This window comes from Seriola aureovittata, chromosome 2, assembly GCF_021018895.1.
Source record: "Seriola aureovittata isolate HTS-2021-v1 ecotype China chromosome 2, ASM2101889v1, whole genome shotgun sequence".
Lineage (NCBI taxonomy): Eukaryota > Metazoa > Chordata > Actinopteri > Carangiformes > Carangidae > Seriola > Seriola aureovittata.
Genome location: NC_079365.1, coordinates 3,386,759 through 3,401,283, shown reverse-complemented (window position 1 = coordinate 3,401,283; position 14,525 = coordinate 3,386,759). Strand labels below are relative to the sequence as shown.

The 14,525-nt window shown below is 39.3% G+C and overlaps 1 protein-coding gene across 1 annotated transcript in view; it reads left to right on the top strand.

The window, feature by feature from the left end:
• The first annotated feature begins 3,905 nt into the window (after positions 1–3,905).
• Positions 3,906–14,525, top strand: part of hdac11 (histone deacetylase 11) — a 33,292-nt gene continuing 22,672 nt past the window's right edge. The window contains exons 1-7 of the mRNA XM_056401629.1: positions 3,906–4,121; positions 4,210–4,331; positions 4,758–4,817; positions 4,926–5,074; positions 6,781–6,881; positions 8,204–8,320; positions 12,839–12,881. Of these exons, the coding sequence (XP_056257604.1) occupies positions 4,774–4,817; positions 4,926–5,074; positions 6,781–6,881; positions 8,204–8,320; positions 12,839–12,881 (454 nt within the window). The 5' untranslated portion in view covers positions 3,906–4,121; positions 4,210–4,331; positions 4,758–4,773. The remainder of the gene's footprint in view (positions 4,122–4,209; positions 4,332–4,757; positions 4,818–4,925; positions 5,075–6,780; positions 6,882–8,203; positions 8,321–12,838; positions 12,882–14,525) is intronic.

The window sequence follows — 14,525 nt, the reverse complement described above, 5'->3', positions numbered from 1 at the left end:
AAAAACAAAATTACAGCTGGCAGGCCCAAAGAAATATTTATGCAGCGGAAACCAGGAAATCAGTAATGTAGAAATCTGATGTGGAATAGGGTGTTTTTCATTTGTAGTGGAAGGGTTGGGTGTAGAATAGACAATATGTGCTGTATGTGTGATGGATTATTACTGACATTATGTGTCTGTGTGTCTCTGACATTTAGTTTGTCTCTGCAGTTGATTATGTTGTCCTGCTGAGTTCAAATACTACAAGACGCATTTAAATCACATGGGTATGTTTGAATCAGACAATGTGAAACTGAAAGATTTAATTTTCATTTGATACATGAACTACATACAATATGTGCATGGTTGTGTGAGACTGTTGAAGCAATACTTGCAAGCTGACAAAATACAAAACAAGCAGACTGAAAAATGACAGCATCAGCCTTTTCCGCAACTGTCCCAGAACAACACTCAGTGTCCAGTTTATTAGGCACACTTACAAATAACTAATGAGGTTGAACACAACAATCCTGCAAGAAATCCTGCCATCATGAAAAAATTAATGTTGACTTTATGTTGAAAGGTGTTAGGTTAGGTTAGGTTTCTTTATTTGTACCTGTAGATAAATTTGGTTTGCAGTAAAAAAGAGTAATCAGTTTTACACACACACATTTAACACACAGCACAGACAACATCCATGTGCAAAAATGAATGAATGAATTAAACATTGCTTCTATGCAGTGCAGTTACTACAACTTATTAATATGAGAGATGGCTGCAGGATCAAAGCTCTCTTTGTTTTGTTCTGCACTTTGGGGACTATGAACCTTCATCCAGAAAGAAGAAGCTGAAATTAACTGTTCAGAGGGTGTAAATTGTAACTGTGTGGTATAGGGATACTAGGTTAAGCTGTGACTCACCAACCAGCTGACTGGACCCCGACCCTACAGTCTTCGCAAGGTATCACTGTGGACTGTTTTTTCCAAGTCTGAGTGGATCATTTGGTCAACCATTTTTTCCGTCTACATGGTATTCTCTCTGATTTGGGGGGCGTTTTGCCCGGCAATGGGAGTCAATCCATCTTTTGGTTTCTATCCACAGACCAATGGCCAAACAGAGGTAATCGGGACCTGGAGTCAGCACTTGTTTGTGTCACTACTTCCAACTGTTCATTGTGGAGCTACCCACAACTCTCTGAGCAGCACTGCTACAGGGGTGGCTCCATTTGAAGCTTCTTTAGGTTTCCAACCAGGTCTGTTTCCTTCCCTGAAAGGCAAATTGGCTGAACTGCAGTTGGAAGATCTGGAAAGGCATTCAATCAGTTCTCCTTTGCTCAGCGCCTGGGTTGTACTGTATGTGTGGGGCAGCTGCATCGATGAACTGCATGAGTGCAAATGAAACCAAGTCAATCCACATCTGCCACGCAGCCAGTATGTGCTGTGCTGTACATAAAATTCCAGCTCCCAAATATGAACCAGGTCAGACAGTTAGGTTGTCTTCCAAAAACAATCGCTTTATTGGACTTAAAAAGACAATCAACCCATCTGCCACTAAAAATTTCCCAGCTCCGTGAAGATTCATGCCAACTTCCATGTCAGGTGAAACCAGTCTCTTCCAGTCCTGAAGTCCTACCAACCCCCAACATCCACTCACCCGGATTATCAAAGACCATCCTGCTTTCTCAGTTTGTCAGCTCCTGGATGGTTGTCATGGCAGTGGCCTCCAGTACCTTGTTGACTGGGAGTGTTATGTTAGTGAATATTTTATTCTGGACTCTCACATAATCAAGGAGTTTCATGGGACCTAGCCCAACAATCCTTGTGGGTTGCCAAGAGGCTCAGGTTAGAGTTAGGGTACTGTCATGGTTAGGCTGGTGATGTACCTACTCCGTTCACCTGCACATCTGCATCTCATCATCTCATCAACTCCATAAACTGCTGTAATATTCAAGCTGTGGCTTTTCCTTCCAATCTTTGACAGATCGTTCAGTCTCGTGTCACAAACATTAAGGCCAAATTTCTAGGTTTTGCTAGTGCTTATCTCGTGCTTGTCTGAACCCTGCTAATCCTGCACTTACCTGTGTCTGAGGTTCAGCTTTCCTATCAATCTAGTTGCCTGCCAGGTCCAGCTCAGTCCTCATATGTTGTTCAATGTCACAGTGAACTCCATCATCAAACCTTATTACCTGCCCTGCTCAGCCACTCCAGCTGCAGTCTCCTACCCCACTCCCCTAACAATCCTGCCCTTATCATCAAGTTTACAATAAAACTTCTCTAAACTACTTCATCATCTCCTTGTCTGTGTTCTGCCTTTTGGGCCCAAAACTGAACTGTGCTAACACCATCTCTAATACAGTACACAGGCATTAACATATCATGCTATTTATAGACGTCTGCCTCTTCATCTGCCAAAAGGCAGGATTACAGAGTCATCCCATTCACAGGGATTACAGGTAACATTTTGCCTATCAGTGCCTGCATTGCAGTGGTGAAAGCTGTGGTGTGCGGATTCATATTATTGCATTACAACAGAGAAACATCAACAACATTCAGGGGAGTTATTATACGGAACTGCACATTATGGCACATACTGAGATCAGATACGATCGGACTTTATTGATCCCTGTGAGAACATTCATTGTGTTGCTGAAGTAAAAGTAAAAAAGGATTCTGTTTTTTAACCTTGCAAAATCCTTGCTACACATTCTGACATAAGTTAAAACTTTGTTGATCCAGCTGGGGAAACGGGCTTTGTTACAGCAGCCTGCAAAAGTGCTCTAACTGTGCAAGGAAAAGAGAATCTAGAATATGAGCAAAAATATGCAGAGGTTGGACATATCCTGGAAAGACAATGGATTAGGTAACACAGTGTTACAAGCTCTATGATTGCTTTTTTATTACGGATAAGAAATCTATATGTAAATGTGTGCTGTATTACAAATGAAAAACAGTCAGTCAGAGAAGCATGCGTGGAATAGTGGAGCCACAATGAAAACTCTACAGTGTATGATCATTATATGCATTGTTAGGTTTACTTCAGTAAACTTTAATTATATTACATGAAATTAAGTTACATAACTGCATCTTGCTATACTATAGTAAGTAATCAAAACCACACACTAACCCTAACCCTACCACACACCACACAAAATTATTAAATATTATGGTTTATTGCATATTAAAACTACCTAAATATAAAATTTCAAAGGCCTACACACTCATTGTCAACTCACACTAGTGTTTTATTAGTGTTTTACTTATTTCCCTAATTAGATGTCTTTTCAAAACAATGGAGGTATGCACAAAATATGTACAGTGTTATCATTTGTATTGGTTTCAACTTTACCCTCAGCAGACTTCTAATCTGCCCAGTTCACTCGACACACGTGTGGATGCAGAGAGCCTTTACAATTACGTACATCTCGATGGATAAAATAACAGAATAAATCACTACATACAAGTGATAGAGGTGGAGAATCTAAGACATAGGAGGATATATATATATATATATATATATATATATTAACCATCCTGATGTAGGTAGATGTAAAGGCTCTCTGCACCACACGGGTGTTTAGAGTGAACCGGGCTGATCTGACGTCTGCTGAGGGTAAAGTTGGGCTGACCTATGCTGAGAATTACGTGAGAGAACTAATCTCAAACAAGTAGAAATGATAAGACGCTATTTATCCCACCTCAACAAGTAAAGCCTACAAAAGCACAAATAAAAATAATGATAATAATATAAAATACATATAAAAATGGGAATAATATAATTCTATGATAATTCTAATTAAATTATTATATTTTGAAAGATTTGAAGGATTGAACATTTTGAGGGATGCCTGCTTCTTTAAGAAATAACCGAATCCTTATATCAGCCAACTGCTGCTTATCAAAAGCGCGAGTGAAACAAATACTCAACAGTTTGCACTGAAACACAATGTACCTTGAGCAGGATCAAAGTAATGCCTTCTGTTTATAATCGATATCATTTACATGGAGTGTCTTTCACTTAAGGAAGAACAGGACCGGGTATGAAGACAGTGAGCAGCGACGTACATGGTCATTCTACTTTAAATCTGCCTGTATGCTAAGAGCGTAACTGCCGGAGCTAGCAGGAGAAACGCTTCCGCCTTCTACGTACGTATTCTACGTAGCGGTGGAGCAGGAGGGAATGAGGATACTGTCAAAGAAACATTGTCAACAAAAGAGGTTTTCTTTTTAATAGCTGCTGTCGAATAACCCAGGCTAAACCCTGTCGGGAAGGACACACGCTGACAGTCTCCACTGACTTTATTTCCTTCAGCTGCAGCTTTTCGGTGACTTGTGTTATTCCACATACAGTAGCAGGTGAGTTACATCGGCTGTTGGCAGCTTCTGTACCCTGAAACCCTTCCGGGCCGTTTCATATACAGCAGCCCTGGAAAGGTTTTTGTCTTGCACGGTAAAATGAGCTCGGTTAAACCATTACAGACCTCCTCACACACATTTGGAGGTTGTATGTGTCCCCGGAAACATTTCCTTACGCCGTTGCGTCTTTGGAAATGTAGACATCCTACTGCGCATGTGCGAGAAATGAATCTTGATTCATGTATTTTATTATGACCATCTTGCATGATCAGTAACAGTGATAGTGTGGTAGTTTAACACACCAAGTTGCTAAATTAAAGCATTTTCAAATGTTTTTTTCATATTTCATGACTGTAAATATTTTCATGTCACAAAAGCTTAAATTTCACTGCAAGTTGATAGAGATATTTTTCTATTTTCCCCCAGGTGAATGTAGCAATGCATGAAAAACATGTCTCACAAAGACGATAGTGAAGGGAAAAGGAGGTGAGCAGCAAAAACAAACAACATGAAAGTTCCAGTAGTGCTTATTAGGCCACTGGGGAAATCACTTCATGTAAATGTAATGCACCAGTGTTGACAATCTTCTTTCAGCTCTCACCACACTGAATTGTACGCCAGTGTCCCTCGAACATGCCTGCCCATCGTGTACCACCCAGACTACAACATCACCTTCATGGGCCTTGAAAAGCTCCATCCATTTGATGCTGGGAAGTGGGGGAAAGTCATTTGCTTCTTGAAAGGTAAGAGAGTGAGGAACCGAGTGGCAGATGGGGAGTACATCTCCCCAAGCTGATGTATATGGGATCACTCAGAGTAGATCAGAGAGGCAAAGAGAGGTGGAGAACAAAGAGGAGAGGAGGAGAGTGGTGAGGTGAGGTGTACTTGTAGTAGGGGGAAAGGCAGAGCATTAGAGCACAGATAATTAAAGAAAACTCCCTGTGGGAGTCTGTGCAGGTAGAGTAGATGAGGCCCAGTGCAGGTTTCAAGGCCAAGGGAAAACAGTCGCAGGCTCACTGGCACAACTTCACATGAAGTTGTTGTCCAACTGCACCATTGATTGTCTTTGCTATAGAAAGTGCCATACTCAGCTTAATGAATTCACAAAAGCTCCAGAAGTCAAGAATGCAAATAATGAACTGAGCTTCAATTTACAGAAGAAAACCTCGGATTATCTAAAATTACCCTTGACATAGTAGATGTTGCAGATTTGACTAGATCAATCTTTTTTATAACACCAGGATGTAAGAACCATTCTGTGTTCCAGTGATCCAACAAAAAAATAGACAGTCCCACAACTTAACAGCTAATATTAGTCTAAAATAATAATAATAATGGAACATTATGTGATGTTAAAATTCAAACCCATACGTTTTGTAGCCTTATAATCATGTTGGTATGGAGCATGTGAAGTGTTTGTGGAGTGTAGCCTACTGTAACTGCATGTTGGAAAATTCAAGGCTGGTAAGTTACTGTTACTGTAACTAACCAGCTGTAGTTACTGTAATGAGTTGTCAGTTATAGTGTAGTTAGGTAACCATTGTATCAATACTGTATATTGCAGTGTTTACTGAAGTACTTTGAATAGCATGATAAAAACTCTTAATTCAGGTTCCTCACATTGAGCCACATGGTTATACAGTATTTAAGTAACAGAAATGCTAAAAAACAAATTTCTCTTGTCAAGAAATGTTTTACTTTGATCTTGTGAAAGAGTTTGATATTATTCATTCCATGATCATTCACTTAGACATGATATTTAAACCAAGATATCTCAATAAGGTACATTTGCAATTATACAAATATATGAATAGAGGATAGGTTATTATCCTAAAGGTATTTTGGATGGATGGTCACTACCCTTTTTGCAGCTAATACTGGATTTATAAGGTTTATATTGATATCAATATTTAGCAGTTGATATTGTCCCAGTTTTGTTTTAGGTTTTAATTCAAATTTCTCTTTGCCATAGAGGACAATTGGATGGGGGATGTAGTTTTTGGTGCTGTTGAACTGTATTGCATTATACACAGAGGTCTTTTTGGCCTACCCTCACTGATATAAATTAGCTCTTTGGATTTATTGCTGTTGTATTAGACTGCATTGGTTTTGGCCAGGTGTTCCTAATAAACTGGCAACTGCTTGTATACAGTATACAGATACCAATATATTGTTGATATGTTTTACACTTGGGTTTGTGCATGCAAATTAGTTTGCTAACAATTCAAATGAATGCTAACATCTTGGTTAAGAAGTGGTAATTCAGTAAACAAACACTCACTTAAAAACCAGGGTGAGGACTTTTCCGTTTATTTTAAAATCCAACATTTGTGTCGAGAAAATGAAATATTTGCTATCACAGTCCAAGTTTTTTTTCATGTAAGAAAAGCCTATTTATTTTCAAATGTTCAATATGATGCCCGTCAATCACTGAATGCCTTTGTCTCAGAGGAGCACTTCATCAATGATGGGAACATAGTTGGAGCCCTTGAAGCTACTGAGGAGGATCTGCTGGTGGTTCACACCAAACACTACCTCAACAGATTAAAGGTAGTTTTTCTCCCACAGCTCTGCCAACCCTCAGTCCATCTCTCATTTTGACAGCGTGACATGTTCAATGCAGTTCTTCATCTCCTCATTTCTTTTCTCTGTGTATCACATGCATCGCTCAGAAGGACTGAGGACATGAGCGATCCAGGTTTAAATTGATATATCTCTTATTATATCATGTATATTATATAGTATTAATTAGTTTTAAAACGAACACTTTGTTGCCTGGGTTTTTCCACCTGTAATTATAATGCAGGGGGGGACATAAGAGAGAAGGAGTTCTCATTAGAATGCAGTGGATTATCCCATAGGGCCATTAGTCCTCATTCAAATCAATCACTTCAAGCATATTCAGAAGATAGCACCTCTCTGAGTCCTTTGAGTCAGTAAGACGTTTTGTGCTTTTAATTTATCAGCCCCAGGAGCTGATTAGGATCCATGTTTGTTTTTCCTTCCAGAGTGGATCTGGAAAAGCTGCAGTCCAGTTGTTTGTGGCCATTTCATACACTGATAACTAGTTCTATCATGTTCAAAGACTGTATTTACTCTCTTTTCCCCACTCCTTATGTGTCTGCATGCAGAAGCAAATTTTGGAGGGCTCAACAGAGGTACCTCAGTACTCTGCTGTGAATTACCATTATTCTGTGCTGACCTGTGTCATGTGAAGGTCAGTCATAAACCCCCTGGCAGCATTATTGTGCATTTCTTTAGTTAGCTTTTCTACACCTTTTATATCCAAACCCTGGTGGCACACGTTGTTATGCCTCTGTGCCGGCGACAGCCAGGGCTGGAGGCATTATGTCTTCAGGTTGTCTGTCAGTTCGTTTTGTTCGTCATGATTCGAACATGACACTTAGTAATGCCTTGAGGGAATTTCTTCAAATTTGACACAAACGTTCACTTGGACTCAAGGATGAACTCCTTCAAGTTTGGTGGTCAAAGGTCACGTGACCCCACAAAACACATTTTTGGCCATAACTCAAGAATTCTTACACTAATTATGACACAATTTAACACAAATGTCAAATGTGTCTCAAATGATGAAGTGATGATATAAGGTCAACTTCACTGTGACATCATTATGTTCCGCAAAAACTCTTGTGGCCATTATTCAGTGCTGTAACTCAGGAAGGAGAGATTGTGACCGTATTTCCTACAACTTGGCTGGTTGATGGAGGAATACGACCATGAGGTGGTGATTCTAGTTTTTCTATCTCCTGTCAGGCTTTCTTTTTTTTTGCCTTATTTTTAGTGATAGAGTCATGGCACAGTAAAGCAAAACATAGTTACGGTGTGTCTAACTGTGTCCATTTTCACTGTAGTGGTCTCTGGTGGTGGCAACTATCACAGAAATCCCACCTCTCCTGTTTCTGCCTAATTTCCTGGTGCAGCGGAAGGTGTTGAAGCCTTTGCGGACACAGACAGGAGGAACGATAATGGTAGGTAGGCAAGGTTCTAACTTCCACCTTACGTGTCTTCATGTTTGCAGCTGATAATATTTCCATATTTTTTCAATCTTCCTAGTGTCCACCCTCATTTGTCAGAGAAAGAAACAGAGATGATTTTCTGTACTGTCCCACTATCCACTACTATCTCTGTTGACTTTATCAAATAATACAAGCTCAGCACGAGCATCACAGATCACACATGCGGCCCCAAGCACCCAGCCTGCATCACAACTGGGCTAATTTACAGACTTTGAAGGCAATTTCACAAAAACAGCTTAAATATTAGAGATGAACTTTAACTCAGTATCTCATAATCTTAAACTTCCCTGGTGAACTTCCATTATTCATAACAAGGCTATAATATCAAAGAAATCCTTGTCTTTACTCCCAATGCAACCGAAATAATTTTGTTAATTTTATAGCATATGAAAAGTTATAGTGAGAACAAATTTATTCATTTTGACTTTGTAAACGAGATGAATTGTATTAGCTTAAGTGCAACACATTGCTTTTTTGGTGTCAGACTATAGTATAGTATTAAAAAACATACAGTCCCCCTGGATCTGTGCTGTATAGAGCGGGCCGTGTGTGCCACACTGCTGCAGATCTGCATCAGCCCAGCTCATGGATCACTATGTTGGCAATGAATTTACATTTGCTGGGCTGTTGCCCACCATATACTGCTTTATCGCTCATGAGAAACTCTCAGACAGGTGCAGTTTATAATGCTGCTTGTATATAGAGATGACATTTAATTCCAACTACAGTACAGGGGACTTTGTTTATTTTACCTTTATAAACTTTACATCAACTTCAAGCTTTGTATTTGATGACACGGCATTAACAGCGAGGTTTTGTTGACAAAATAGTTTTTCATTATATATTTTATGCAAATGTTGTGGTTAAGGGGAATAAAAAGTTCAGCCTGGCCTAATTGTGCAGTCTGTACTGATAGAAGAACACTGGGGGTCCCAGCACTTGCTGAGGGGGAATGGCTTCCATGTAAATTATGTTTGATAAATGGACATTGTTACTTTGTTTGGAGCCCCATAAAGTCATGTAGTGACAAGAACTGAACTAGCAGGACCAGGACTAATATTGTGTGTGTATATATATATATATATATATATATATATATATATATTTGATGGTAATGATGGTATCACCCCTTGGACTTCGCTGTTCACTCAATTTTTTGATCACCATGTTTCTTTACTTCCCTTGATTTGAACTTCATTCTTGCCCATGTTGCCAACTCACCAAGGATCCACCTTGTTTGTACATGGGATAGTAATTAAATTTTTAAAATTATACCCTTAGAGGAGTTCATCTCCTATAGAAACCTAAAAGTGTTTGTGTTGTCTTTTCATGATTAAAACCTCTCTAAATGTAATGTGGTTGAGAGTTTCCTCGCTCCAAAACTCTTGTTTGATATTTTCCTGTTTGTACAGCAGTTTGTTTGCAGTGGAGCATGAGGAAAAACTGGGATCCATCTCTATTAGTCTTGTTATGCAAAAAAGAAAGTCAAAGGAATAAAAAACAAACACGAAGCTAATTTGATATAAGTATGGCTGCAGACTTTAATGTGCACAAACTGATCAGCATTATGCACATTGTGTGATTTTCAGTTATATACTTGATAAAATTAGATATTATATCAGACTTAGCATCATGCCAATGGTCTTAACACTAAAAGAGATTCTGGGAATGATGGTTGATGGAGTTGTGCAGATTAAATGTGAGCGCTATGGTAAAATATGCCTGGTACTCTGTTACAGTGAGTGCCTGTTTTTCCCAGACAAAGTAGAGTGTTGAGCCATGGCCAGAGTGTGTGCATACATGCTAATGTGTGTCATTACTCATCCATCAGAGAAATCTATTGGCATTTATACAGAATCTCCCAAGCTCATATCTCCTCCCCTCAGGCGTCCTACACACTGAGCTGGAGGAATACATGGCAGAGAAGCCCCCTTTTTCATCCGAGAGAGAAATCTCGATCTGCCTTTGAAAAGAGCATCTGCCACTGTGCATGCTACACCATTCCTCTTCGTGAATGAAACACCACGGGGTAATAGTGTGGAACCTTCTGTGGGATTTTCTTGAATGTAGCTGATATGTCTCAGCTATTAATGATCAATCTGATCACATTTTGGCCGCAATGGTTTGAAGGTGTTGTAACCATCCTTTATTTGTGAAGTGTATTAGATAAGCCTTCAGTGGTTTCTTAAGAGGATGAGCCGGTGGAGCAAGCGGCCCTAAATAACTGCTTCCTCATGCGTAGCCATGCACATCAGGATTAGGTTGATCAACATGAGAGACAAACATTGCCTGTCTCTCTTCTCTCAGGAGTAGATTTAACACATAGTGGGGCTGTATGATAATTCCCCAATTCCTGATGCCATACACTGTTATGTTATAGGTAAATGTGTGCTCCAGCAATATTTTTGCATGTAAATGTAAAGGAATAGTTGGGTAATAGTTATCTTGGGTAAAAGTTATTTATTTTGCTTCCTTTATTTTGGAATGTCATGAGAAGAGTCTAGAGTATTGGTTGCTGGATATTTGTTGTTGAGTTTTTTTGGGGGGAAATTCACGTGTTTACATGACCTGTTTTTACGTTTGCAATTTCAAATTGCGCATTAAACAAGTTAATGGAAACGCACCAACTGGCTGTTGTTTAAATCAAGAAATAGTTGCAGTACATTACTCACTCATACCATAATATGGTCTTTCTACATTTCTGGGCTAGAATAATTGTATCATGATGATATAATCATATTTTATTATTCTTGAGATAATTATTTTGTTCAAATCAAGGGCAGTGCAGGCTATTAAACAGGCTATTAAAATGTGTTATTATAATTGATTTGAACCCAATAGATGCTAAATAGGAACACTCAAAGACCTCCAGGAGCAATTACAGTGGTAAGAAATAGGATTGAAATAGAAGGACCTGCACTTATGTGTAAACTTTTATTGTAATATGGTCATATCTCCATCTAAGTGACAATAATAATTAATTTCACTTAATAACACACAAATCATTGTATTGTTTTGTCCATACATCTTTCAGACATCCACAGTGTAGGCTGATAAAAGTATGTGAACCCCAAGAGTAGTGACATTAACAAAAGATAATTGGAGTCAGGAGTTAGCAAACTGCTAATGCATGCCTCACAAAAAAGAGATGTCAGACTGCTGTCAGCTGCTGCTTTGCATAAAGCTGGGAAGGGTTACAAAGAAATCTCAGAAGAGTTCAGATATTCATCATTCTAAAGTCTATAAATATAGTTGATTTAGTTCTGTGGCTACTCTCCCTAGAGGTGAGCGCACAGCTAATATGACTCTAAAGATACAACACACAACGCTCAATGAGACAAAAAAAGAGCCTCAGAGTAACAAATAAAAGCTGGTTAACTTCTCTGTTCATGAGTCTACCACATGTAAGTCATGGTGCATGGAGCATCTTGTCTATGGCAAGACGCCAAGGGGGGAGTCGCTGCTCTCCAAAAGAAAAGACATCACTGCTAACCTGAAATTTACCAAACAGCACCTTGACTCACCACAACACTACTGGGAAAATGTTTTGTTTTAGCAAGGCAGCCCTGTCTATGATGGAGCTGCTTTGCTGCCTCAGGGCCTGGACAGCTCGCCATCATCAAAGGGAAAATGAATTTATCAAGGTATCTTACAGGATAATGTCAGAGTGGCTGTCCGCAAGCTGGTTGATGCAGCAGGACAATAACCCTAAACATCAAAGTAAATCTACTACAGAATAACTTCAGACAAAGATAACCACCTGTTGGAGTGGTCCAGTCAGTGTCCAGACCTAACAGAGATGCTTGGGGAGTGAGCTCAGAGAGCCGCTCGCGCCTCACATCCCAAGAATACGGCTGAGCTGAAGCAGCTCTGTGAAAAGGAATGGTCGAGAATTCCTCTGAAAGCACTTTTGCTGTCAACGAAGATTCGACCAGTTATTTAACCCAAGAGTTCGACCGGCACTGACAAAAGATTGTAACTGTTTGTGTGTTGTTAGTTTAAACAGATTGTGTTTGTCTATAGTTGTTACTTACATCAAGATCAGATTTTATGATACATCTTATGATTTATTAATTCCAAAGAGTTCATATACTTTTTTCTTGCCATTGTGTATAATGCCTGTTTTTGTGTATGTAAATGAAGAAACTCTGTATGTGCCCTAGAAAATTGGAGGTCAGTTTTTCAAATTCGGCAACCAGAGCCTGCCTTAGGTAATGACGCACAGTATTTGAAGTGTTTTATCCAAGTCTGTGGAAGAGCAACATCTGAATGCATCGCCTCGGGGCATATTTCTCATTTCATAAAGAAATTGTTTATTTGTTTCTGTTCTTTAATGAACATGAATCAATTTGAGGTCGCTGCAAAAACCACTTGATTGTTGTTGTATTGTGTGGCTTATGTGGCTTATTTTCTTTCATAAATTGAAATCTTGATATCTTGATATGAACAGATATATTGTTTTCTCCACAGGCAGGAAAATTAGCTGTTGAACGAGGGTGGGCCATAAATGTAGGTAAGTCAATCTCCAGCGCAGACAATGATATAAACACATAAACAGACACTCATCTGTTACTGTCAGTGTCCAACTCTGTCTTCTCCATGATACATTTATACAACACAGTTTGTTTTTGTTTTTTTGCCAAAATCTTTGAGAAAATGTAGTTGCTGTCTGGATTATGTTAACTGGCAATGGTTACTCCAATCTTAAGCAAGTCATTGGGAGGACTTTAGGGTAGGGATAGACCGATATGGTTCTTTCATATTTGGAACCGACACAAAACTACTGCTGTGTAAGAACACTCACCATGGCGTCCGGGTGTTTCTATTATTTTGTCCACCCCATTTATATCAATGAGAGTAGCTAAATAATAGAAGCACCTCTGTATAATGTAATACAGCTCCAAACACTACATCCTCCATGATGATCATACGGTTGAATCAACAGCTGTCAGGGAGGAGTTACTGCAGAACTGTTGTATTAGACTACATTACATCTAACTAGATGTTCCTTATAAACTGACAACTGAGTGTATATTAGTAACTATCAGTTGTATGCACAGAGTGCAAAGAGCCTGACTGGCATTAATTGGTTGATTTCGGTGCAGTTCTCACCTGGGAACTGATTCACCTGGCAACCTAAAGATGCTCTTTAATTTAATAGTGTTATCATATATTATTATTATCACCATATAAGATGTTTTCCCCCTCCCCCTTTTAAAATGTAACACATTTACTCAGAAACATTTTAGCCGTCTCACTTTGTACTTTTATCTGAGAACATTTTTACATAGGGATTTTACTTCTACTGTAATACAATGTCTTTTCAGTAACAGTAGTCAGTGACTGTTCACGTGCTGACGTGCTGAGTCAGTGTAGTGTCTCATCTCCAGTCAGTTTCTGTTACTGCGAGAGTTTATCGCCGCTCTGTCTGAACACAGTTAATGTTTCTGTTTTCTTCATCACAGAGTCGAACTACCTGCTGTACATTTAAACTTACACTAGTTCTGCTCCAGCACCCAGAGCTCTCTGCTGCTTTTAGAGGCTTCCACTAATTCAGGAGTTGTTTACATGATATTCAGATGCTAGTTACTTTAGCTTAGCAGTTAGCAATGGCTTCTCTCGCTCTCTCTCTCTCTCTCTCTCTCTCTGTGTCTTGGACCAACAGATGAACTTGTTCATCAGAGTGTGGTGTTGTAACAGCTTCACTGATGTCTGCTGTCTTGCCTCCGACACACAGCTCCGCTCGTTAACCGCAGCTGCTCTAGTCTGTGACCGTCTGTGTACAGCAGCCTTCAGTGTGATAGGCTGTTACTCGTGACGTCGAACCAATCAGATGGTGCTGTGGATGGGACATTGCACAAGACTTCAGAGTGCTGACTACAGACCAGAGACAGGCAGCTGCATCTGAGCCAAAGTGGCGCATTTTTAAATAAATTTATTTTACGGTTATCGGTTTAAAAAATAATAAGACTGATAATTGGAAAATGCTGAATTTTACCATCGATAATTGGCCAGGCCGATGCATGTTTCGATGCACAAAGAATCAATCTAATCCACTGGATTACTATCACCCCAGTACTGACATCAGGTATCAACTTACATTAATGTAGTTTCTCGTAGCTGATATACTGATTTTAAATAAGGGAAAGAGAACAGT